This window comes from Pleurodeles waltl, chromosome 3_1 (assembly GCF_031143425.1).
Source record: "Pleurodeles waltl isolate 20211129_DDA chromosome 3_1, aPleWal1.hap1.20221129, whole genome shotgun sequence".
In the NCBI taxonomy this organism is placed as follows: Eukaryota; Metazoa; Chordata; class Amphibia; order Caudata; family Salamandridae; genus Pleurodeles; species Pleurodeles waltl.
Genome location: NC_090440.1, coordinates 78,964,759 through 78,989,780, shown reverse-complemented (window position 1 = coordinate 78,989,780; position 25,022 = coordinate 78,964,759). Strand labels below are relative to the sequence as shown.

At 49.0% G+C, this 25,022-nt stretch overlaps 1 protein-coding gene across 8 annotated transcripts in view; it reads left to right on the top strand.

Annotated features, from left to right (window-relative positions):
- The window catches only part of CAPRIN1 (cell cycle associated protein 1), a 590,401-nt gene that overhangs the window by 122,553 nt on the left and 442,826 nt on the right, over positions 1-25,022 (top strand). For all 8 annotated transcript variants that reach the window (XM_069221863.1, XM_069221858.1, XM_069221857.1 and 5 more), the window contains exon 5: positions 16,912-17,150. In XM_069221863.1, coding sequence (XP_069077964.1) covers positions 16,912-17,150 — 239 coding nt within the window. The remainder of the gene's footprint in view (positions 1-16,911; positions 17,151-25,022) is intronic.

Below are 25,022 nucleotides of genomic sequence, written 5' to 3'. Positions count from 1 at the left end.
GTTCAGTGAGGGCTGTCACAATGGATCCATATCCCTTCACAAACCTCCTGTAATACCCAGTCAAGCCAAGGAATGCCCTGACTTGAGTCTGGGTTTTTGGAGCTACCCAGTCCAGAATAGTCTGGATCTTGGGTTGGAGTGGCTGAACTTGGCCTCCACCTACAAGGTGTCCCAAGTAAACCACAGTTCCCTGCCCTATCTGGCATTTGGATGCCTTGATAGAGAGGCCTGCAGATTGCAGAGCCTTCAAAACCACCTTCAGGTGGACCAGGTGATCCTGCCAGGTGGAGCTAAAGACAGCAATATCATCAAGATAAGCTGTGCTAAAGGACTCCAAGCCAGCAAGGACTTGATTCACCAACCTTTGGAAGGTGGCAGGGGCATTCTTTAAACCAAAGGGCATAACAGTAAACTGATAATGCCCATCAGGTGTGGAGAATGCTGTTTTCTCTTTGGCTCCAGGTGCCATTTTTATTTGCCAGTACCCTGCTGTCAAGTCAAAGGTACTTAAGAATTTGGCAGCACCTAATTTGTCTATGAGCTCATCAGCTCTTGGAATTGGATGAGCATCTGTCTTGGTGACAGAATTGAGCCCTCTGTAGTCCACACAAAACCTCATCTCTTTCTTTCCATCTTTGGTGTGAGGTTTGGGGACTAAGACCACTGGGCTAGCCCAGGGGCTGTCAGAGCGCTCAATTACTCCCAATTCCAGCATCTTGTGGACTTTCACCTTGATGCTTTCCTTAACATGGTCAGATTGTCTAAAGATTTTGTTCTTGACAGGCATGCTGTCTCCTGTGTCCACATCATGGGTACACAGGTGTGTCTGACCAGGGGTTAAGGAGAAGAGTTCAGGAAACTGTTGTAGGACTCTCCTACAATCAGCTTGCTGTTGGCCAGAGAGGGTGTCTGAGTAGATCACTCCATCTACTGTGCCATCTTTTGGGTCTGATGACAGAAGATCAGGGAGAGGTTCACTCTCTGCCTCCTGATCCTCATCTGTTACCATCAACAGATTGACATCAGCCCTGTCGTGGAAGAGCTTAAGGCGGTTTACATGGATCACCCTCTTGGGGCTCCTGCTTGTGCCCAGGTCCACCAGGTAGGTGACCTGACTCTTCCTTTCTAGTACTGGGTAAGGGCCACTCCATTTGTCCTGGAGTGCCCTGGGAGCCACAGGCTCCAGAACCCAGACTTTCTGCCCTGGTTGGAACTCAACCAGTGCAGCCTTTTGGTCATACCAAAACTTCTGGAGCTGTTGGCTGGCCTCAAGGTTTTTGGTTGCCTTTTCCATGTACTCTGCCATTCTAGAGCAAAGGCCAAGTACATAGTCCACTATGTCCTGTTTAGGCTCATGGAGAGGTCTCTCCCAGCCTTCTTTAACAAGGGCAAGTGGTCCCCTTACAGGATGACCAAACAGAAGTTCAAAGGGTGAGAATCCTACTCCCTTCTGTGGCACCTCTCTGTAAGCGAAAAGCAGACATGGCAAGAGGACATCCCATCTCCTTTTGAGCTTTTCTGGGAGCCCCATGATCATGCCTTTTAATGTCTTGTTGAATCTCTCAACCAAGCCATTAGTTTGTGGATGGTATGGTGTAGTGAATTTATAAGTCACTCCACACTCATTCCACATGTGCTTTAGGTATGCTGACATGAAGTTGGTACCTCTGTCAGACACCACCTCCTTAGGGAAACCCACTCTGGTAAAGATACCAATGAGGGCCTTGGCTACTGCAGGGGCAGTAGTCGACCTAAGGGGAATAGCTTCAGGATACCTGGTAGCATGATCCACTACTACCAGGATATACATATTTCCTGAGGCTGTGGGAGGTTCTAGTGGACCAACTATGTCCACACCCACTCTTTCAAAGGGCACCCCCACCACTGGAAGTGGAATGAGGGGGGCCTTTGGATGCCCACCTGTCTTACCACTGGCTTGACAGGTGGGGCAGGAGAGGCAAAACTCCTTAACCATGTTGGACATATTGGGCCAGTAGAAGTGGTTGACTAACCTCTCCCACGTCTTGGTTTGTCCCAAATGTGCAGCAAGGGGAATGTCATGGGCCAATGTTAGGATGAACTTCCTGAACAGCTGAGGCACTACCACTCTCCTAGTGGCACCAGGTTTGGGGTCTCTGGCCTCAGTGTACAGGAGTCCATCTTCCCAATAGACCCTATGCGTTCCATTTTTCTTGCCTTTGGACTCTTCAGCAGCTTGCTGCCTAAGGCCTTCAAGAGAGGGACAGGTTTCTTGTCCCTTACACAGCTCCTCCCTTGAGGGTCCCCCTGGGCCTAAGAGCTCAACCTGATAAGGTTCAAGCTCCAAAGGCTCAGTTCCCTCAGAGGGCAGAACTTCTTCCTGAGAAGAGAGGTTCCCTTTCTTTTGCTGTGTTGCAGTTGGTTTCCCAACTGACTTTCCTTTCCTCTTGGTAGGCTGGGCCATTCTTCCAGACTCCAGCTCTACTTGTTCACCCTGTGCCTTGCATTGTGCTCTTGTTTTCACACACACCAGTTCAGGGATACCCAGCATTGCTGCATGGGTTTTTAGTTCTACCTCAGCCCATGCTGAGGACTCCAGGTCATTTCCAAGCAGACAGTCCACTGGGATATTTGAGGAGACCACCACCTGTTTCAGGCCATTGACCCCTCCCCATTCTAAAGTAACCATTGCCATGGGATGTACTTTTCTCTGATTGTCAGCGTTGGTGACTGTGTAAGTTTTTCCAGTCAGGTATTGGCCAGGGGAAACCAGTTTCTCTGTCACCATGGTGACACTGGCACCTGTATCCCTCAGGCCCTCTATTCTAGTCCCATTAATTAAGAGTTGCTGTCTGTATTTTTGCATGTTAGGCGGCCAGACGGCTAGTGTGGCTAAATCCACCCCACCCTCAGAAACTAGAATAGCTTCAGTGTGGACCCTGATTTGCTCTGGGCACACTGTTGATCCCACTTGGAGACTAGCCATACCAGTGTTACCTGGATGGGAGTTTGGAGTGGAACCTTTCTTGGGACAGGCCTTGTCTCCAGTTTGGTGTCCATGCTGTTTACAGCTATGACACCAGGCCTTTTTGGGATCAAAGTTTTTACCCTTGTACCCATTGTTTTGTGAAGAGGCTCTGGGCCCACCCTCCTGTGCAGGTTTTTGGGGGCCTGTAGAAGACTCTTTACTATTTTTAGTTTTGGTTGTCTCATCACCCTTCCCCTGGGGAGTCTTTGTGACCCCTTTCTTTTGGTCACCCCCTGTTGAAGTCTTGGACACCCTTGTCTTGACCCAATGGTCCGCCTTCTTTCCCAATTCTTGGGGAGAAATTGGTCCTAGGTCTACCAGATGCTGATGCAGTTTATCATTGAAACAATTACTTAACAGGTGTTCTTTCACAAATAAATTGTACAGCCCATCATAATTACTTACACCACTGCCTTGGATCCAACCATCTAGTGTTTTCACTGAGTAGTCAACAAAGTCAACCCAGGTCTGGCTCGAGGATTTTTGAGCCCCCCTGAACCTAATCCTGTACTCCTCAGTGGAGAATCCAAAGCCCTCAATCAGGGTACCCTTCATGAGGTCATAAGATTCTGCATCTTTTCCAGAGAGTGTGAGGAGTCTATCCCTACACTTTCCAGTGAACATTTCCCAAAGGAGAGCACCCCAGTGAGATCTGTTCACTTTTCTGGTTACACAAGCCCTCTCAAAAGCTGTGAACCACTTGGTGATGTCATCACCATCTTCAAATTTTGTCACAATCCCTTTGGGGATTTTTAACATGTCAGGAGAATCTCTGACCCTATTTATATTGCTGCCACCATTGATGGGTCCTAGGCCCATCTCTTGTCTTTCCCTTTCTATGGCTAGGAGCTGTCTCTCTAAAGCCAATCTTTTGGCCATCCTGGCTAACAGGAGGTCATCTTCACTGAGAGCATCCTCAGTGATTTCAGAAATGTGGGACCCTCCTGTGAGGGACTCACTATTTCTGACTAACACAGTTGGAGACAGGACTTGAGGGGTCCTGTTCTCCCCATTTAGGACTGGAGGAGGGACATTGGCCTCCAAGTCACTAATTTCTTCCTCTGTGAGGTCATCATCAGAGGGGTTGGCTTTTTCAAACTCTGCCAACAGCTCCTGGAGCTGAATTTTGGTAGGTCTGGAGCCAATGGTTATTTTTTTGATATTGCAGAGAGACCTTAGCTCCCTCATCTTAAGATGGAGGTAAGGTGTGGTGTCGAGTTCCACCACCTGTATCTCTGTATCAGACATTATTCTGCTAAGAGTTGGAATACTTTTTAAAGAATCTAAAACTGTTTCTAGAATCTAATTTCAAACTTTTAACAAACTTTTAAACTCTAAAAGACAATGCTAAACAGGGACTTAACACACAAGGCCCTAGCAGGACTTTTAAGAATTTTGAAAAATTTCAAATTGCAAAAATCAATTTCTAATGACAATTTTGGAATTTGTCGTGTGATCAGGTATTGGCTGAGTAGTCCAGCAAATGCAAAGTCTTGTACCCCACCGCTGATCCACCAATGTAGGAAGTTGGCTCTGTATGTGCTATTTCAAAGTAAGGAATAGCATGCACAGAGTCCAAGGGTTCCCCTTAGAGGTAAGATAGTGGCAAAAGGAGATAATACTAATGCTCTATTTTGTGGTAGTGTGGTCGAGCAGTAGGCTTATCCAAGGAGTAGTGTTAAGCATTTGTTGTACATACACATAGACAATAAATGAGGTACACACACTCAGAGACAAATCCAGCCAATAGGTTTTTATATAGAAAAATATCTTTTCTTAGTTTATTTTAAGAACCACAGGTTCAAATTCTACATGTAATATCTCATTCGAAAGGTATTGCAGGTAAGTACTTTAGGAACTTCAAATCATCAAAATTGCATGTATACTTTTCAAGTTATTCACAAATAGCTGTTTTAAAAGTGGACACTTAGTGCAATTTTCACAGTTCCTAGGGGAGGTAAGTATTTGTTAGGTTAACCAGGTAAGTAAGACACTTACAGGGCTTAGTTCTTGGTCCAAGGTAGCCCACCGTTGGGGGTTCAGAGCAACCCCAAAGTCACCACACCAGCAGCTCAGGGCCGGTCAGGTGCAGAGTTCAAAGTGGTGCCCAAAACACATAGGCTTCAATGGAGAAGGGGGTGCCCCGGTTCCAGTCTGCCAGCAGGTAAGTACCCGCGTCTTCGGAGGGCAGACCAGGGGGGGTTTTGTAGGGCACCGGGGGGGGGGGACACAAGCCCACACAGAAATTTCACCCTCAGCAGCACGGGGGCGGCCGGGTGCAGTGTAGAAACAAGCGTCGGGTTTGTAATGGAAGTCAATGGGAGATCTAGGGATCTCTTCAGCGCTGCAGGCAGGCAAGGGGGGGGTTCCTCGGGGAAACCTCCACTTGGTCAAGGGAGAGGGACTCCTGGGGGTCACTCCTCCAGTGAAAGTCCGGTCCTTCAGGTCCTGGGGGCTGCGGCTGCGGGTGCAGGGTCTCTCCCAGGTGTCGGGACTTAGGATTCAAAGAGTCGCGGTCAGGGGAAGCCTCGGGATTCCCTCTGCAGGCGGCGCTGTGGGGGCTCAGGGGGGACAGGTTTTGGTACTCACAGTATCAGAGTAGTCCTGGGGTCCCTCCTGAGGTGTTGGATCTCCACCAGCCGAGTCGGGGTCGCCGGGTGCAGTGTTGCAAGTCTCACGCTTCTTGCGGGGAGCTTGCAGGGTTCTTTAAAGCTGCTGGAAACAAAGTTGCAGCTTTTCTTGGAGCAGGTCCGCTGTCCTCGGGAGTTTCTTGTCTTTTCGAAGCAGGGGCAGTCCTCCGAGGATGTCGAGGTCGCTGGTCCCTTTGGAAGGCGTCGCTGGAGCAGGATCTTTGGAAGGCAGGAGACAGGCCGGTGAGTTTCTGGAGCCAAGGCAGTTGTCGTCTTCTGGTCTTCCTCTGCAGGGGTTTTTCAGCTAGGCAGTCCTTCTTCTTGTAGTTGCAGGAATCTAATGTTCGATGGCATCTGTCGCTGTAGATACGCATGTTCTGCAATAGCTCGCCATCTGGTGTTGGGCCGGAGTGTTACAAGTTGTTTTTCTTCGAAGAAGTCTTTCGAGTCACGGGACCGAGTGACTCCTCCTTTTGTCTCCATTGCGCATGGGCGTCGACTCCATCCTCGATTGTTTTTTTTCCGCCATCGGGTTCGGACGTGTTCCTGTCGCTCCGAGTTTCGGAACAGAAAAAATAGTTAATTTCGGAAGATTTTCGTCGGTATTGTTGCGTTCGGGATCGGCATACTTACATTCAACACCGCATCGAAGATCGAAGAGCTCCGGTGCCCTTCGGGGTAATTTTTCGATCCTCCGTCGGGGCCTGGTCGGCCCGACCGCGTGCTGAAGAACGCCGATGGAACGGACCCCGTTCCGTTTCTGCCCCAAATGCCACAATAAATACCCCTACACAGACCAACACTTGGTCTGCAACCTGTGCCTGTCACCTGAGCACAGCGAAGACACCTGCGAGGCCTGTCGTGCGTTCCGGTCCCGAAAAACACTCCGAGACCGTCGAGCCAGAAGACTTCAAATGGCGTCCGCACAGACAGCCCGACGGGAGTTCGAGGAACAGGAAGAGGAAGGTACCTTCTCGATCCAAGACTCAGACTCCGAAGGATTCGACGATACACAAACCGTGAGTAAGACGTCGAAAACCACACAAAGAAACATTTACAAGGCCCAGGGGACGCCACTGCCACCAGGCCATGGCTCAACCCATAAAATCGGTGACCGACCGTCGGCACCGAAAAAGGCCCAAACAGTGCCGAGATCGTCCGACTCCGGTCGAGACACCGGCACGCAGCCTTCTCGGGACCGAGAAAGTGCTGGAGACAAGCCTCGACACCGAGATGCCGGTGTGGACACGGCTCGACGCCGAGACAGCGGCACCGAAACAGATCGACGCCGAGAGGTTTCGGCCCCGAAAAGGAAAAAAGTCACCTCGGAGCCGAAAAAACACGCAGACACAGTTTCGACGCCGAAACAAACTGCAAGCGACCCAGCTTCAGGCTCTTATACAGAAGAGCACTCGCTAACCTCCCAAATGCAGAAGCATAGGTTTGAGGAAGAGCTACAAGCAACTGATGCGGACCATACGCAAAAGCGTATCTTCATTCAGCAGGGGACAGGAAAAATAAGCACCCTTCCCCCCATTAGGAGAAAGAGAAGGTTGGAGTTCCAGACGGAACAAGCACCACAACCAAAAGTGGTGAAAAGAGTTACACCACCACCCTCTCCTCCGCCCGTGATTAACGTTTCACCAGCACAAACGCCATCACACTCCCCAGCTCACACCACCATGAGCCAGGGTGACCAAGACCAGGACGCATGGGACCTATACGACGCCCCAGTGTCCGATAACAGCCCAGAGGCATACCCTACAAAACCATCTCCACCAGAAGACAGCACCGCGTACTCTCAGGTGGTGGCTAGAGCAGCACAATTTCACAACGTAAGCCTCCACTCAGAACAGGTCGAGGATGATTTCCTGTTCAACACACTCTCCTCCACCCACAGCTCCTACCAAAGCCTGCCTATGCTCCCTGGTATGCTCCGGCACGCAAAAGACATATTTAAGGACCCGGTCAAAAGTAGGGCAATCACACCAAGGGTGGAAAAAAAGTATAAGCCGCCTCCTACAGACCCGGCTTTCATCACAACACAGCTGCCACCAGACTCTGTTGTTGTAGGAGCAGCTAGGAAAAGGGCCAACTCTCACACATCTGGAGATGCACCACCCCCAGATAAAGAAAGCCGCAAGTTTGATGCAGCTGGTAAGAGTCGCAGCACAAGCTGCAAACCAGTGGCGCATCGCGAACTCCCAGGCACTACTTGCGCGCTATGACAGAGCCCACTGGGACGAGATGCAACATCTCATTGAACATCTGCCCAAAGACTTCCAAAATAGGGCAAAACAAGTGGTTGAGGAGGGACAGGCCATCTCCAACAACCAGATCCGCTCCTCCATGGACGCTGCAGATACAGCTGCACGGACAATTAATACATCTGTAACTATCAGAAGGCATGCATGGCTCCGAACGTCTGGATTTAAACCAGAGATTCAACAAGCAGTTCTCAATATGCCTTTTAATGAAAAAGAACTGTTCGGTCCAGAAGTGGACACAGCGATTGAGAAACTCAAAAAAGATACGGACACTGCCAAAGCCATGGGCGCACTCTACTCCCCGCAGAGCAGAGGGAATTACAGCTCATTCCGTAAAACGCCCTTTCGAGGGGGGTTTCGGGGTCAAAGCACACAAGCCAGCACCTCACAAGCCACACCGTCCAGTTACCAAGGACAGTATAGAGGAGGTTTTCGGGGACAATATAGAGGAGGGCAATTCCCTAGAAATAGAGGAAGATTCCAAAGCCCCAAAACCCCTACTACTAAACAGTGACTCACATGTCACTCACCCCCTCCACACAACACCAGTGGGGGGACGAATAGGTCATTATTACAGAGCATGGGAGAAAATCACTACAGACACTTGGGTTCTAGCAATTATCCAACATGGTTACTGCATAGAATTTCTACAGTTCCCTCCAAACATACCACCAAAAGCACAAAATTTAACAACACACCATTCCAATCTCCTAGAGATAGAAGTGCAGGCACTATTGCAAAAGAATGCAATCGAATTAGTGCCAAACACACAAATAAACACAGGAGTTTACTCACTGTACTTTCTGATACCAAAGAAGGACAAAACACTGAGACCAATCCTAGACCTCAGAGTAGTCAACACTTTCATCAAATCAGACCACTTCCACATGGTCACACTACAAGAAGTATTGCCATTGCTAAAGCTGCACGACTACATGGCAACTTTAGACCTCAAGGATGCTTATTTCCATATACCAATTCACCCATCGCACAGGAAATACCTAAGGTTTGTATTCAAAGGAATACATTACCAATTCAAGGTACTGCCTTTCGGATTAACAACCGCACCAAGAGTCTTTACCAAATGTCTAGTGGTAGTCGCTGCACACATCAGAAGGCAGCAAATACATGTGTTCCCATATCTAGACGACTGGCTAATCAAGGCCCATTCGTTAATAGAGTGCTCAAATCACACAAATCATATCATACAAACCCTCTTCAAACTAGGGTTCACAGTCAATTTCACAAAATCCAAGATTCGGCCACGCAAGGTACAACAATACCTGGGAGCCATAATAGACACATCAAAAGGAGTAGCCACTCCAAGTCCACAAAGAATTCAAAATTTCAACACCATCATACAACGCATGTATCCAACACAAAAGATACAAGCAAAGATGGTATTACAACTCCTAGGCATGATGTCATCATGCATAGCCATTGTCCCAAACGCAAGACTGCACATGAGGCCCTTACAACAATGCCTAGCATCACAGTGGTCTCAAGCACAGGGTCACCTTCTAGATCTGGTGTTAATAGACCGCCAAACTTACCTCTCGCTTCTGTGGTGGAACAACATAAATTTAAACAAGGGGCGGCCTTTTCAAGACCCAGTGCCACAATACGTAATAACAACAGATGCTTCCATGACAGGGTGGGGAGCACACCTCGATCAACACAGCATACAAGGACAATGGAACGTACATCAAACAAAACTGCATATCAATCACCTAGAACTTCTTGCAGTTTTTCAAGCACTAAAAGCTTTCCAACCAATAATAGTTCACAAATACATTCTCGTCAAAACAGACAACATGACAACAATGTATTATCTAAACAAGCAGGGAGGGACGCACTCCACGCAGTTAAGCATGTTAGCACAAAAAATTTGGCATTGGGCAATTCACAACCAAATTCGCCTAATTGCACAGTTTATACCAGGGATACAAAATCAACTCGCAGACAATCTCTCTCGAGATCACCAACAGGTCCACGAATGGGAAATTCACCCCCAAATACTGAACACTTATTTCAAACTCTGGGGAACACCTCAGATAGACTTGTTTGCGACAAGGGAGAACGCAAAATGCCAAAACTTCGCATCCAGATACCCACACAAACAATCCCAAGGCAATGCCCTATGGATGAACTGGTCAGGGATATTTGCTTACGCTTTTCCTCCTCTCCCTCTCCTTCCTTACCTGGTAAACAAACTCAGTCAAAGCAAACTCAAACTCATATTGATAGCACCAACTTGGGCAAGGCAACCCTGGTACACAACGCTGCTAGACCTATCAGTGGTACCCTGCATCAAATTGCCCAACAGGCCAGATCTGTTGACACAGCACAACCAAAAGATCAGACACCCAGATCCAGCATCGCTGAATCTAGCAATCTGGCTCCTGAAATCCTAGAATTCGGGCACTTACAACTTACCCAAGAATGTATGGAAGTCATAAAACAAGCAAGAAGGCCATCCACCAGGCACTGCTATGCAAGTAAATGGAAGAGGTTTGTTTGCTACTGCCATATTAATCAAATACAACCATTACACACAACTCCAGAACATGTAGTGGGTTACTTGCTTCACTTACAAAAATCTAACCTAGCTTTCTCTTCCATTAAGATTCACCTTGCAGCAATATCTGCATACCTGCAGACTACCTATTCAACTTCCCTATATAAAATACCAGTCATTAAAGCATTCATGGAGGGCCTTAGGAGAATTATACCACCAAGAACACTACCTGTTCCTTCATGGAACCTAAATGTTGTCCTAACTAGACTTATGGGTCCACCTTTTGAACCCATGCACTCCTGCGACATACAGTTCCTAACCTGGAAGGTGGCATTTCTCATCGCCATTACTTCCCTGAGAAGAGTAAGCGAGATTCAGGCGTTTACTATACAGGAACCTTTTATACAACTACACAAAAATAAAGTCGTCCTAAGGACCAATCCTAAATTTTTGCCAAAGGTTATTTCACCGTTCCATTTAAATCAAACAGTGGAACTTCCGGTGTTCTTTCCACAGCCAGATACCGTAGCTGAAAGGGCACTACATACATTAGATGTCAAAAGAGCATTAATGTATTACATTGACAGAACAAAGAACATCAGAAAGACTAAACAACTCTTTATTGCATTTCAAAAACCTCATGCAGGAAACCCAATTTCAAAACAAGGTATAGCCAGATGGATAGTTAAATGCATCCAAATCTGCTACCTTAAAGCTAAACGACAGCTGCCCATTACACCAAGGGCACACTCAACCAGAAAGAAAGGTGCTACCATGGCCTTTCTAGGAAACATCCCAATGCAAGAAATATGTAAGGCAGCCACATGGTCTACGCCTCACACATTCACCAAGCACTACTGTGTAGACGTGTTATCCGCACAACAAGCCACAGTAGGTCAAGCTGTATTAAGGACATTATTTCAGACTACTTCCACTCCTACAGGCTGATCCACCGCTTTTGGGGAAATAACTGCTTACTAGTCTATTGCAGAACATGCGTATCTACAGCGACAGATGCCATCGAACTGAAAATGTCACTTACCCAGTGTACATCTGTTCGTGGCATCAGTCGCAGTAGATTCGCATGTGCCCACCCGCCTCCCCGGGAGCCTGTAGCAGTTTGGAAGTTACCTTCAATTATTTATATATGTATCATCTCAACCTTAAATAAGTGCATACTTAGTCACTCCATTGCATGGGCACTATTACTACAATTCAACTCCTACCTCACCCTCTGCGGGGAAAAACAATCGAGGATGGAGTCGACGCCCATGCGCAATGGAGACAAAAGGAGGAGTCACTCGGTCCCGTGACTCGAAAGACTTCTTCGAAGAAAAACAACTTGTAACACTCCGGCCCAACACCAGATGGCGAGCTATTGCAGAACATGCGAATCTACTGCGACTGATGCCACGAACAGATGTACACTGGGTAAGTGACATTTTCATTTCTAGGGTTCAGGGTAGCCCTTAAATACTAAATTTAAGGGCGTGTTTAGGTCTGGGGGGTTAGTAGCCAATGGCTACTAGCCCTGAGGGTGGGTACACCCTCTTTGTGCCTCCTCCCAAGGGGAGGGGGTCACAATCCTAACCCTATTGGGGGAATCCTCCATCTGCAAGATGGAGGATTTCTAAAAGTTAGTCACCTCAGCTCAGGACACCTTAGGGGCTGTCCTGACTGGCCAGTGACTCCTCCTTGTTTTTCTCATTATCTTCTCCGGCCTTGCCGCCAAAAGTGGGGCCTGGCCGGAGGGGGCGGGCAACTCCACTAGCTGGAGTGTCCTGCTGGGTTGGCACAAAGGAGGTGAGCCTTTGAGGCTCACCGCCAGGTGTGACAATTCCTGCCTGGGGGAGATGTTGGCATCTCCACCCAGTGCAGGCTTTGTTACTGGCCTCAGAGTGACAAAGGCACTCTCCCCATGGGGCCAGCAACATGTCTCGGTTTGTGGCAGGCTGCTAAAACTAGTCAGCCTACACAGATAGTCGGTTAAGTTTCAGGGGGCACCTCTAAGGTGCCCTCTGGGGTGTATTTGACAATAAAATGTACACTGGCATCAGTGTGCATTTATTGTGCTGAGAAGTTTGATACCAAACTTCCCAGTTTTCAGTGTAGCCATTATGGTGCTGTGGAGTTCGTGTTTGACAAACTCCCAGACCATATACTCTTATGGCTACCCTGCACTTACAATGTCTAAGGTTTTGTTTAGACACTGTAGGGGTACCATGCTCATGCACTGGTACCCTCACCTATGGTATAGGGCACCCTGCCTTAGGGCTGTAAGGCCTGCTAGAGGGGTGTCTTACCTATGCTGCATAGGCAGTGAGAGGCTGGCATGGCACCCTGAGGGGAGTGCCATGTCGACTTACTCGTTTTGTCCTCACTAGCACACACAAGCTGGCAAGCAGTGTGTCTGTGCTGAGTGAGAGGTCTCTAGGGTGGCATAAGACATGCTGCAGCCCTTAGAGACCTTCCTTGGCATCAGGGCCCTTGGTACTAGAAGTACCAGTTACAAGGGACTTATCTGGATGCCAGGGTCTGCCAATTGTGGATACAAAAGTACAGGTTAGGGAAAGAACACTGGTGCTGGGGCCTGGTTAGCAGGCCTCAGCACACTTTCAATTGTAAACATAGCATCAGCAAAGGCAAAAAGTCAGGGGGCAACCATGCCAAGGAGGCATTTCCTTACACCAGGCATATCCGTGTCCTATAAGCGCTGTGAGGAAATGGGGTGTATTATGTGGTGCAGGTGCTCGATCTCACCGTGTCATACTTGGCAACCCCTCTAGGACCAGTAGGTTTTGTTTGGTAAACAGTTAGCTCAACCCTGGGTAGCTGTGGCTTTGAACAGCAAGGCTTGCACAAAGGAACAAGTGTAAAGAATTTAAACACAAGAACAATTACTTGGCAACTGTAAGGAAATGCCTCCTTGGCATGGTTGCCCCCTGACTTTTTGCCTTTGCTGATGCTATGTTTACAATTGAAAGTGTGCTGAGGCCTGCTAACCAGGCCCCAGCACCAGTGTTCTTTCCCTAACCTGTACTTTTGTATCCACAATTGGCAGACCCTGGCATCCAGATAAGTCCCTCGTAACTGGTACTTCTAGTACCAAGGGCCCAGATGCCAAGGAAGGTCTCTAAGGGCTGCAGCATGTCTTATGCCACCCTGGAGACCTCTCACTTAGCACAGACACACTGCTTGCCAGCTTGTGTGTGCTAGTGAGAACAAAACGAGTAAGACAACATGGCACTCCCCTCAGGGTGCCCTGCCAGCCTCTCACTGCCTATGCAAGTATAGGTCAGTCACCCCTCTAGCAGGCCTTACAGCCCTAAGGCAGGGTGCACTATACCATAGGTGAGGGTACCAGTGCATGAGCATGGTACCCCTACAGTGTCTAAACAAAACCTTAGACATTGTAAGTGCAGGGTAGCCATAAGAGTATATGGTCTGGGAGTTTGTCAAACACGAACTCCACAGCACCATAATGGCTACACTGAAAACTGGGAAGTTTGGTATCAAACTTCTCAGCACAATAAATGCACACTGATGCCAGTGTACATTTTATTGCAAAATACACCCCAGAGGGCACCTTAGAGGTGCCCCCTGAAACTTAACCGACTGTCTGTGTAGGCTGACTAGTTCCAGCAGCCTGCCACACTAGAGACATGTTGCTGGCCTCATGGGGAGAGTGCCTTTGTCACTCTGAGGCCAGTAACAAAGCCTGCACTGGGTGGAGATGCTAACACCTCCCCCAGGCAGGAGCTGTAACACCTGGCGGTGAGACTCAAAGGCTCACCCCTTTGTCACAGCCCAGCAGGGCACTCCAGCTTAGTGGAGTTGCCCGCCCCCTCCGGCCACGGCCCCCACTTTTGGCGGCAAGGCTGGAGGGAACAAAGAAAGCAACAAGGAGGAGTCACTGGCCAGTCAGGACAGCCCCTAAGGTGTCCTGAGCTGAGGTGACTCTAACTTTTAGAAATCCTCCATCTTGCAGATGGAGGATTCCCCCAATAGGGTTAGGATGGTGACCCCCTCCCCTTGGGAGGAGGCACAAAGAGGGTGTACCCACCCTCAGGGCTAGTAGCCATTGGCTACTAACCCCCCAGACCTAAACACGCCCTTAAATTTAGTATTTAAGGGCTACCCTGAACCCTAGAAAATTAGATTCCTGCAACTACAAGGACTGCCTAGCTGAAAACCCCTGCAGAGGAAGACCAGAAGACAACAACTGCCTTGGCTCCAGAAACTCACCGGCCTGTCTCCTGCCTTCCAAAGAACTCTGCTCCAGCGACGCCTTCCAAAGGGACCAGCGACCTCTGAATCCTCTGAGGACTGCCCTGCTTCGACGACAAGAAACTCCCGAGGACAGCGGACCTGCTCCAAAAAGACTGCGACTTTGTTTCAAGAAGCAGCTTTAAAGAACCCTGCAATCTCCCCGCAAGAAGCGTGAGACTTGCAACACTGCACCCGGCGACCCCGACTCGGCTGGTGGAGAACCAACACCTCAGGGAGGACCCCCGGACTACTCTACGACTGTGAGTACCAAAACCTGTCCCCCCTGAGCCCCCACAGCGCCGCCTGCAGAGGGAATCCCGAGGCTTCCCCTGACCGCGACTCTCTGAAACCTAAGTCCCGACGCCTGGAAAAGACCCTGCACCCGCAGCCCCCAGGACCTGAAGGACCGGACTTTCACTGCAGGAGTGACCCCCAGGAGTCCCTCTCCCTTGCCCAAGTGGAGGTTTCCCCGAGGAAGCCCCCCCCTTGCCTGCCTGCAGCGCTGAAGAGATCCCTTGATCTCTCATTGACTTCCATTGCGAACCAGACGCTTGTTCTAACACTGCACCCGGCCGGCCCCGCGCCGCTGAGGGTGAAATTTCTGTGTGGGCTTGTGTCCCCCCTGGTGCCCTACAAAACCCCCCTGGTCTGCCCTCCGAAGACGCGGGTAATTACCTGCTGGCAGACTGGAACCGGGGCACCCCCTTCTCTCCATTGGAGCCTATGCGTTTTGGGCACCACTTTGAAGTCCGCATCTGACCGGCCCTGAACTGCTGGTGTGGTAACTTTGGGGTTGCTCTGAACCCCCAACGGTGGGCTACCTTGGACCAAGAACTGAACCCTGTAAGTGTCTTACTTACCTGGTAAAACTAACAAAAACTTACCTCCCCCAGGAACTGTGAAAATTGCACTAAGTGTCCACTTTTAAAATAGCTATTTGTGAATAACTTGAAAAGTATACATGCAATTGAAATGATTCAAAGTTCCTAATGTACTTACCTGCAATACCTTTCAAACAAGATATTACATGTTAAATTTGAACCTGTGGTTCTTAAAATAAACTAAGAAAAGATATTTTTCTATACAAAATCTATTGGCTGGATTTGTCTCTGAGTGTGTGTACCTCATTTATTGTCTATGTGTATGTACAACAAATGCTTAACACTACTCCTTGGATAAGCCTACTGCTCGACCACACTACCACAAAATAGAGCATTAGTATTATCTCTTTTTACCACTATTTTACCTCTAAGGGGAACCCTTGGACTCTGTGCATGCTATTCCTTACTTTGAAATAGCACATACAGAGCCAACTTCCTACAGCAACCCCTATAGGACCAGTAGGTTTTGTTTTGTAAATAGTTAGCTCAACCCTGGGTAGCTGTGGCTTTGAACGGCAAGGTTTGCACAAAGGAACAAGTGTAAAGAATTTAAACACAAGAAAAATTGAAGAAAAAAATATCAAGACACTGAATAAACACCAATTTAAAAAACAAATATAGTATTTTATGTATATTTAGACACCACAATGAAAAGGATCCACCAAAGGGTTCTGGAGATATAGAGTTTATAAGGTATAGTAAATTAAAGAATGTCGTACAACTAAACAAGCATTGGCATATTCAACAAATTTGATTCGGTTTCCTCCACAGGTAAAACACTCTCCAGACAGTAAGACACTTTACCCCTTAATACATTTTCAGGCTATCACTAGTTGGCAAATTGCATAAATGGAACTTTAGTCACCAATTACACTTGCTTTGTAATTTTCCAGTGGAAGGATGTCTCAGATGGATCACTGAAGGTACTGTAGAACTAAAAATGTTGGAGTTATTATTGCTACGGACTTCTGATAGGCTTGAGTAGAAGATTCACTGGAATAATTGGCAGGATTCTGTTTCAGAAGTTAGTTTGGGCATGTTCTATTTCTAATATGCCCAAATTCACTGTGACAATTACAGAAGATGTGAAGGGAAATTCTGCAGCATATTACATTGGTAAACTTAATGGAGAATTTAGAGCCATGATCTCTTTAAATATTGTTAGCTATGCGTAGAAGTAGTTTTCAAAGTGTACCTCCGTACTGCAGACATTGTGTTACAGCACTTGGTGTTTTTGTTTTGTTTTTTTTTGTTTCAATTATGTAGAGCATTCTGCACCATGCGTCTTTGCATGCAAGTTAAATGACCACTTTCCTTTGCTTTTTTTCCACCATAACAGATACAGAAATCTATCAAGAAAGCAGCACGCAGAGAACAGCTTATGAGGGAAGAACTGGAACAAAAGCGCTTAAAAACTGTCCTGGAACTGCAGTTTATTTTGGATAAGTTGGGGGACGATGAAGTACGTACAGACCTGAAACAAGGATTGAGTGGAGTGCCTGTTTTGACCGAAGAGGAGCTGTCTTTGCTGGATGATTTCTATAAGCTAGTTGAGCCAGAAAGGGATCCACATCGAAGGTATGTTATGAATCCTGAACTGGTCTGTCTGGGCTGTTGGGTTTTGGGGTTATAACCTTTTAGATTTATTGGTTGTGCGGTGTCTATTTAGCTCAAGAATGCAAGTCCATATTTTGCAAACATTGAAACTTCCTTCATTGCTTTAATCTTTACCCATTGTCGAAATGAGATCCTTGATCAATTAATCATCTTGAAGTAAGCAGATAAACTGTCTGCAGATAAACTGATCAAGGAAGCTTTGTTGTATTCATATTCTGCTGCATGATTTATCTCCCTACCAGATTTACCAGCCTCTCCAGTGCACTGCACTGTCTCCCTCCACAAAGAATTCTCAGTAGCTTGTACGTCACCAGCACTTTAAGTCCAGTCCCCATCATTCCCACTACTTACCTGCAAGCAGACCGGAACCGGGGCACCCCCTTCTCTCCATTGAAGCCTATGTGTTTTGGGCACCTCTTTGACCTCTGCACCTGACCGGCCCTGAGCTGCTGGTGTGGTAACTTTGGGGTTGCTCTGAACCCCCAACGGTGGGCTACCTTGGACCAAAAAGTGAAACCTGTAAGTGACTTACTTAGCTGTGAAACCTAACAATACTTTACCTCCCCCAGGAACTGTGAAAATTGCACTGTGTCCACTTTTAAAACAGCTTATTGTGTTTTATGTAAAAAGTATATATGCTACTGTGATTATTCAAAGTTCCTAAATTACTTACCTGCAATACCTTTCAAATGAGATATTACATGTAGAATTTGAACCTGTGGTTCTTAAAATAAACTAAGAAAATATATTTTTCTATAACAAAACCTATTGGCTGGATTTGTCTCCGAGTGTGTGTTCCTCATTTATTGCCTGTGTGTATGTACAACAAATGCTTAACACTACTCCTTTGATAAGCCTACTGCTCGACCACACTACCACAAAATAGAGCATTAGTATTATCTCTTTTTGCCACTATCTTACCTCTAAGGGGAACCCTTGGACTCTGTGCATGCTATTCCTTACTTTGAAATAGCACATACAGAGCCAACTTCCTACAGGTTGGCTTGGCACTGAGGGGAGTGCCATGTCAACTTAGTCATTTTCTCCCCATCAGCACACACAAGCTGGTAAGCAGTGTGTCTGTGCTGAGTGAGGGGTCTCCAGGGTGGCATAAGACATGCTGCAGCCCTTAGAGACCTTCCCTGGCATCAGGGCCTTTGGTACCAGAGGTTCCAGTTACAAGGGAATTACCTGGATGCCAGGGTGTACCAATTGTGGAATCAAAAGTACAGGTTAGGGAAAGAACACTGGTGCTGGGGCCTGGTCAGCAGGCCTCAGCACACTTTCAATTCAAAGCATCAGCAAAGGCAAAAAGTCAGGGGGTAACCATGCCAAGGAGGTATTTCCTTACACAACCTCACACTGCCTGTGGCATAGGTAAGTCACCCCTCGAGCAGGCCTTACAGCCCTAAGGCAGGGTGCACTATACCATAGGTAAGTGCAGAGTAGCCATAGGAGTATATGGTCTGGTAGTTTGTCAAACAAGAGCTCCACAGTTCCATAATAGCTACACTGAAAACTGGGAAGTTTAGTATCTAACTTCTCAGCACAATAAATGCACTGATGCCAGTGTGCAATTTATTGTAAAATACACCCAGAGGGCATGTAAGGAAATGCCTCCTTGGCATGGTTACCCCCTGACTTTTTGCCTTTGCTTATGCTATGTTTTGAATTGAAAGTGTGCTGAGGCCTGCTAACCAGGCCCCCAGCACTAGTGTTCTTTCCCTAACCTGTACTTTTGTTCACACAATTGGCACACCCTGGCATCCAGGTAAGTCCCTTGTAACTGGTACCCCTGGTACCAAGGGCCCTGATGCCAGGGAAGGTCTCGAAGGGCTGCAGCATATCTTATGCCACCCTGGGGACCCCTCACTCAGCACAGACACACTGCTTGCCAGCTTGTGTGTGCTGGTGAGGACAAAACGAGTAAGTCGACATGGCACTCCCCTCAGGGTGCCATGCCAACCTCACACTGCCTATGCAGTATAGATAAGTCACCTCTCTAGCAGGCCTTACAGCCCTAAGGCAGGGTGCACTATACCATAGGTGAGGGCACCAGTGCATGAGCACTGTGCCCCTACAGTGTCTAAGCCAAACCTTAGACATTGTAAGTGCAGGGTAGCCATAAGAGTATATGGTCTGGGAGTCTGTCAAACACGAACTCCACAGCACCATAATGGCTACACTGAAAACTGGGAAGTTTGGTATCAAACTTCTCAGCACAATAAATGCACACTGATGCCAGTGTACATTTTATTGTAAAATACACCCCAGAGGGCACCTTAGAGGTGCCCCCTGAAACCTTAACCCACTACCTGTGTAGGCTGACTGGTTTTAGCAGCCTGCCACACTCGAGACATGTTGCTGGCCACATGAGGAGAGTGCCTTTGTCACTCTGAGGCCAGTAACAAAGCCTGCACTGGGTGGAGATGCTATCACCTCCCCCAGGCAGGAGCTGTAACACCTGGCGGTGAGCCTCAAAGGCTCACCCCCTTTGTTCCAGCACCACAGGGCACTCCAGCTAGTGGAGTTGCCCGCCCCCTCCGGTCACAGCCCCACTTTTGGCGGCAATGCCGGAGGAAATAATGAGAATAACAAGGAGGAGTCAATGGCCAGTCAGGACAGCCCCTAAGGTGTCCTGAGCTGAAGTGACTCTAACTTATAGAAATCCTCCATCTTGCAGATGGAGGATTCCCCCAATAGGAATAGGAATGTGACCCCCTCCCCTTGGGAGGAGGCACAAAGAGGGTGTACCCACCCTCAGGGCTAGTAGCCATTGGCTACTAACCCCCCAGACCTAAACACGCCCTTAAATTTAGTATTTAAGGGCTCCCCTGAACCTAAGTGTAGGAAGTTGGCTCTGTATGTGCTATTTCAAAGTAAGGAATAGCATGCACAGAGTCCAAGGGTTCCCCTTAGAGGTAAAATAGTGGTAAAAATAGATAATACTAATGCTCTATTTTGTGGTAGTGTGATCGAGCAGTAGGCTTATCCAAGGAGTAGTGTTAAGCATTTGTTGTACATACACATAGACAATAAATGAGGTACACACACTCAGAGACAAATCCAGCCAATAGGTTTTGTTATAGAAAAATATCTTTTCTTAGTTTATTTTAAGAACCACAGGTTCAAATTTAACATGTAATATCTTGTTTGAAAGGTATTGCAGGTAAGTACATTAGGAACTTTGAATCATTTCAATTGCATGTATACTTTTCGAGTTATTCACAAATAGCTACTTTAAAAGTGGACACAGTGCAATTTTCACAGTTCCTGGGGGAGGTAAGTTTTTGTTAGTTTTACCAGGTAAGTAAGACACTTACAGGGTTCAGTTCTTGGTCCAAGGTAGCCCACCGTTGGGGGTTCAGAGCAACCTCAAAGTTACCACACCAGCAGCTCAGGGCCGGTCAGGTGCAGAGTTCAAAGTGGTGCCCAAAACGCATAGGCTTCAATGGAGAGAAGGGGGTGCCCCGGTTCCGGTCTGCTTGCAGGTAAGTACCCGCGTCTTCGGAGGGCAGACCAGGGGGGTTTTGTAGGGCACCGGGGGGGGACACAAGCCCACACAGAAATTTCACCCTCAGCAGCGCGGGGGCGGCCGGGTGCAGTGTTAGAACAAGCGTCGGGTTCGCAATGTAAGTCAATGAGAGATCAAGAGATCTCTTCAGCGCTGCAGGCAGGCAAGGGGGGGCTTCCTCGGGGAAACCTCCACTTGGGCAAGGGAGAGGGACTCCTGGGGGTCACTTCTGCAGTGAAAGTCCGGTCCTTCAGGTCCTGGGGGCTGCGGGTGCAGGGTCTTTTCCAGGCGTCGGGACTTAGGTTTCAGAGAGTCGCGGTCAGGGGAAGCCTCGGGATTCCCTCTGCAGGCGGCGCTGTGGGGGCTCAGGGGGAAAAGGTTTTGGTACTCAGTCGTAGAGTAGTCCGGGGGTCCTCCCTAAGGTGTTGGTTCTCCACCAGCCGAGTCGGGGTCGCCGGGTGCAGTGTTGCAAGTCTCACGCTTCTTGCGGGGAGATTGCAGGGTTCTTTAAAGCTGCTCCTTTGGATAAAGTTGCAGTCTTTTTGGAGCAGGTCCGCTGTCCTCAGGAGTTTCTTGTCGTCGAAGCAGGGCAGTCCTCAGAGGATGCAGAGGTCGCTGGTCCCTTTGGAAGGCGTTGCTGGAGCAGAGTTCTTTGGAAGGCAGGAGACAGGCCGGTGAGTTTCTGGAGCCAAGGCAGTTGTCTTCTGGTCTTCCTCTGCAGGGGTTTTCAGCTAGGCAGTCCTTCTTGTTGTTGCAGGAATCTACTTTTCTAGGGTTCAGGGTAGCCCTTAAATACTAAATTTAAGGGCGTGTTTAGGTCTGGGGGGTTAGTAGCCAATGGCTACTAGCCCTGAGGGTGGGTACACCCTCTTTGTGCCTCCTCCCAAGGGGAGGGGGTCACAATCCTAACCCTATTGGGGGAATCCTCCATCTGCAAGATGGAGGATTTCTAAAAGTTAGTCACCTCAGCTCAGGACACCTTAGGGGCTGTCCTGACTGGCCAGTGACTCCTCCTTGTTGCTTTCTTTGTTCCCTCCAGCCTTGCCGCCAAAAGTGGGGGCCGTGGCTGGAGGGGGCGGGCAACTCGACTAAGCTGGAGTGCCCTGCTGGGCTGTGAGAAAGGGGTGAGCCTTTGAGGCTCACCGCCAGGTGTCACAGCTCCTGCCTGGGGGAGGTGTTAGCATCTCCACCCAGTGCAGGCTTTGTTACTGGCCTCAGAGTGACAAAGGCACTCTCCCCATGGGGCCAGCAACATGTCTCTAGTGTGGCAGGCTGCTGGAACTAGCCAGCCTACACAGACAGTCGGTTAAGTTTCAGGGGGCACCTCTAAGGTGCCCTCTGGGGTGTATTTTGTAATAAAATGTACACTGGCATCAGTGTGCATTTATTGTGCTGAGAAGTTTGATACCAAACTTCCCAGTTTACAGTGTAGCCATTATGGTGCTGTGGAGTTTGTGTTTGACAAACTCCCAGACCATATACTCTTATGGCTACCCTGCACTTACAATGTCTAAGGTTTTGTTTAGACACTGTAGGGGTACCATGCTCATGCACTGGTACCCTCACCTATGGTATAGTGCACCCTGCCTTAGGGCTGTAAGGCCTGCTAGAGGGGTGACTGACCTATACTTGCATAGGCAGTGAGAGGTTGGCATGGCACCCTGAGGGGAGTGCCATGTCGACTTACTCGTTTTGTTCTCACTAGCACACACAAGCTGGCAAGCAGTGTGTCTGTGCTGAGTGAGAGGTCTCCAGGGTGGCATAAGACATGCTGCAGCCCTTAGAGACCTTCCTTGGCATCAGGGCCCTTGGTACTAGAAGTACCAGTTACAAGGGACTTATCTGGATGCCAGGGTCTGCCAATTGTGGATACAAAAGTACAGGTTAGGGAAAGAACACTGGTGCTGGGGCCTGGTTAGCAGGCCTCAGCACACTTTCAATTGTAAACATAGCATCAGCAAAGGCAAAAAGTCAGGGGGCAACCATGCCAAGGAGGCATTTCCTTACACTAAGAATTTAGATTCCTGCAACTTACAAGAAGAAGGACTGCTGAGCTAAAAAACCCTGCAGAGAAGAAGACACCAACTGCTTTGGCCCCAGCCCTACCGGCCTGTCTCCCTCCTTTGGAAGAAAACTGTTCCAGCGACGCTTTCCCCAGGACCAGCGACCTCTAAATCCTCAGAGGACTACCCTGCTTCCAAGAGACCAAGAAACTCCCGAGAACAGCGGCCCTGTTCAACAAAGATGTATGGAAATGCCTCCTTGGCATGGTTACCCCCTGACATTTTGCCTTTGCTGATGCTATGTTTTGAATTGAAAGTGTGCTGAGGCCTGCTAACCAGGCACCAGCACCAGTGTTCTTTCCCTAACCTGTACTTTTGTATCCACAATTGGCACACCCTGGCATCCAGGTAAGTCCCTTGTAACTGGTACCTCTGGTACCAAGGGCCCTGATGCCAGGGAAGGTCTCGAAGGGCTGCAGCATGTCTTAGGCCACCCTGGAGACCTCTCACTCAGCACAGACACACTGCTTGCCAGCTTGTGTGTGCTGGTGAGGACAAAATGAGTAAGTCGACATGGCACTCCCCTCAGGGTGCCATGCCAGCCTCTCACTGCCTATGCAGTATAGGTAAGACACCCCTCTAGCAGGCCTTACAGCCCTAAGGCAGGGTGCACTATACCATAGGTGAGGGCACCAGTGCATGAGCACTGTGCCCCTACAGTGTCTAAGCAAAACCTTAGACATTGTAAGTGCAGGGTAGCCATAAGAGTATATGGTCTGGGAGTTTGTCAAACACGAACTCCACAGCACCATAATGGCTACACTGAAAACTGGGAAGTTTGGTATCAAACTTCTCAGCACAATAAATGCACACTGATGCCAGTGTACATTTTATTGTAAAATACACCCCAGAGGGCACCTTAGAGGTGCCCCCTGAAACCTTAACCGACTATCTGTGTAGGCTGACTGGTTCCAGCAGCCTGCCACAACCGAGACATGTTGCTGGCCCCATGGGGAGAGTGCCTTTGTCACTCTGAGGCCAGTAACAAAGCCTGCACTGGGTGGAGATGCTAACACCTCCCCCAGGCAGGAGCTGTCACACCTGGCGGTGAGCCTCAAAGGCTCACCCCCTTTGTTCCAGCACCACAGGGCACTCCAGCTAGTGGAGTTGCCCGCCCCCACCTGCCACGGCCCCACTTTTGGCGGCAAAGCCAGGGGAAATAATGAGAATAACAGGGGCTGTCCTGACTGGCCAGTGACTCCTTAAGGTGTCCTGAGCTGTCCTGAGCTGAAGTGACTCTAACTTTTAGAAATCCTCCATCTTGCAGATGGAGGATTCCCCCAATAGGGATAGGATTGTGACCCCCTCCCCTTGGGAGGAGGCACAAAGAGGGTGTACCCACCCTCAGGGCTAGTAGCCATTGGCTACTAACCCCCCAGACCTAAACACGCCCTTAAATTTAGTATTTAAGGGCTTCCCTGAACCTAAGAATTTAGATTCCTGCAACTACAAGAAGAGGACTGCTGAGCTGAAAGACCCCTGCAGAAGAAGAAAAGAAGACACCAACTGCTTTGGCCCCAGACCTACCGGCCTGTCTCCTGCCTTCTAAAGAACCCTGCTCCAGCGACGCTTTCCCCAGGACCAGCGACCTCTGAATCCTCAGAGGACTGCCCTGCTTCAAGAAAGACCAGAAACTCCCGAGGACAGCGGCACTGCTCCAAAAAGACCTGCAACTTTGTTTCAAAGGAGCAGATTAAAAGACCCCTGCAACTCCCCGCAAGAAGCGTGAGACTTGCAACACTGCACCCGGCGACCCCGACTCGACTGGTGGAGAACCAACACCTCAGGGAGGACCCTCCGGTGACTCAGAGACCGTGAATAACTAAAGTTGTCCCCCCCTGAGCCCCCACAGCGATGCCTGCAGAGGGAATCCCGAGGCTCCCCCTGACCGCGACTGCCTGATCCTAAAGTCCCGACGGCTGGAAAAGACCCTGCAACCGCAGCCCCCAGCACCTGAAGGAACGGAACTTCAGTGCAGGAGTGACCCCCAGGAGGCCCTCTCCCTTGCCTAGGTGGTGGCTACCCCGAGGAGCCCCCCCCCCCCCCCCCGCTGCCTGCACCGCTGAAGAGACCCCTTGGTCTCCCATTGAAATCTACAGAGAACCCGACGCTTGTTTGCACACTGCACCCGGCCGCCCCGCGCTGCTGAGGGTGTACTTTCTGTGTGGACTTGTGTCCCCCCCCCCCCCCCCCCCCCCCCCCCGGTGCCCTACAAAACCCCCCTGGTCTGCCCTCCGAAGACGCGGGTACTTACCT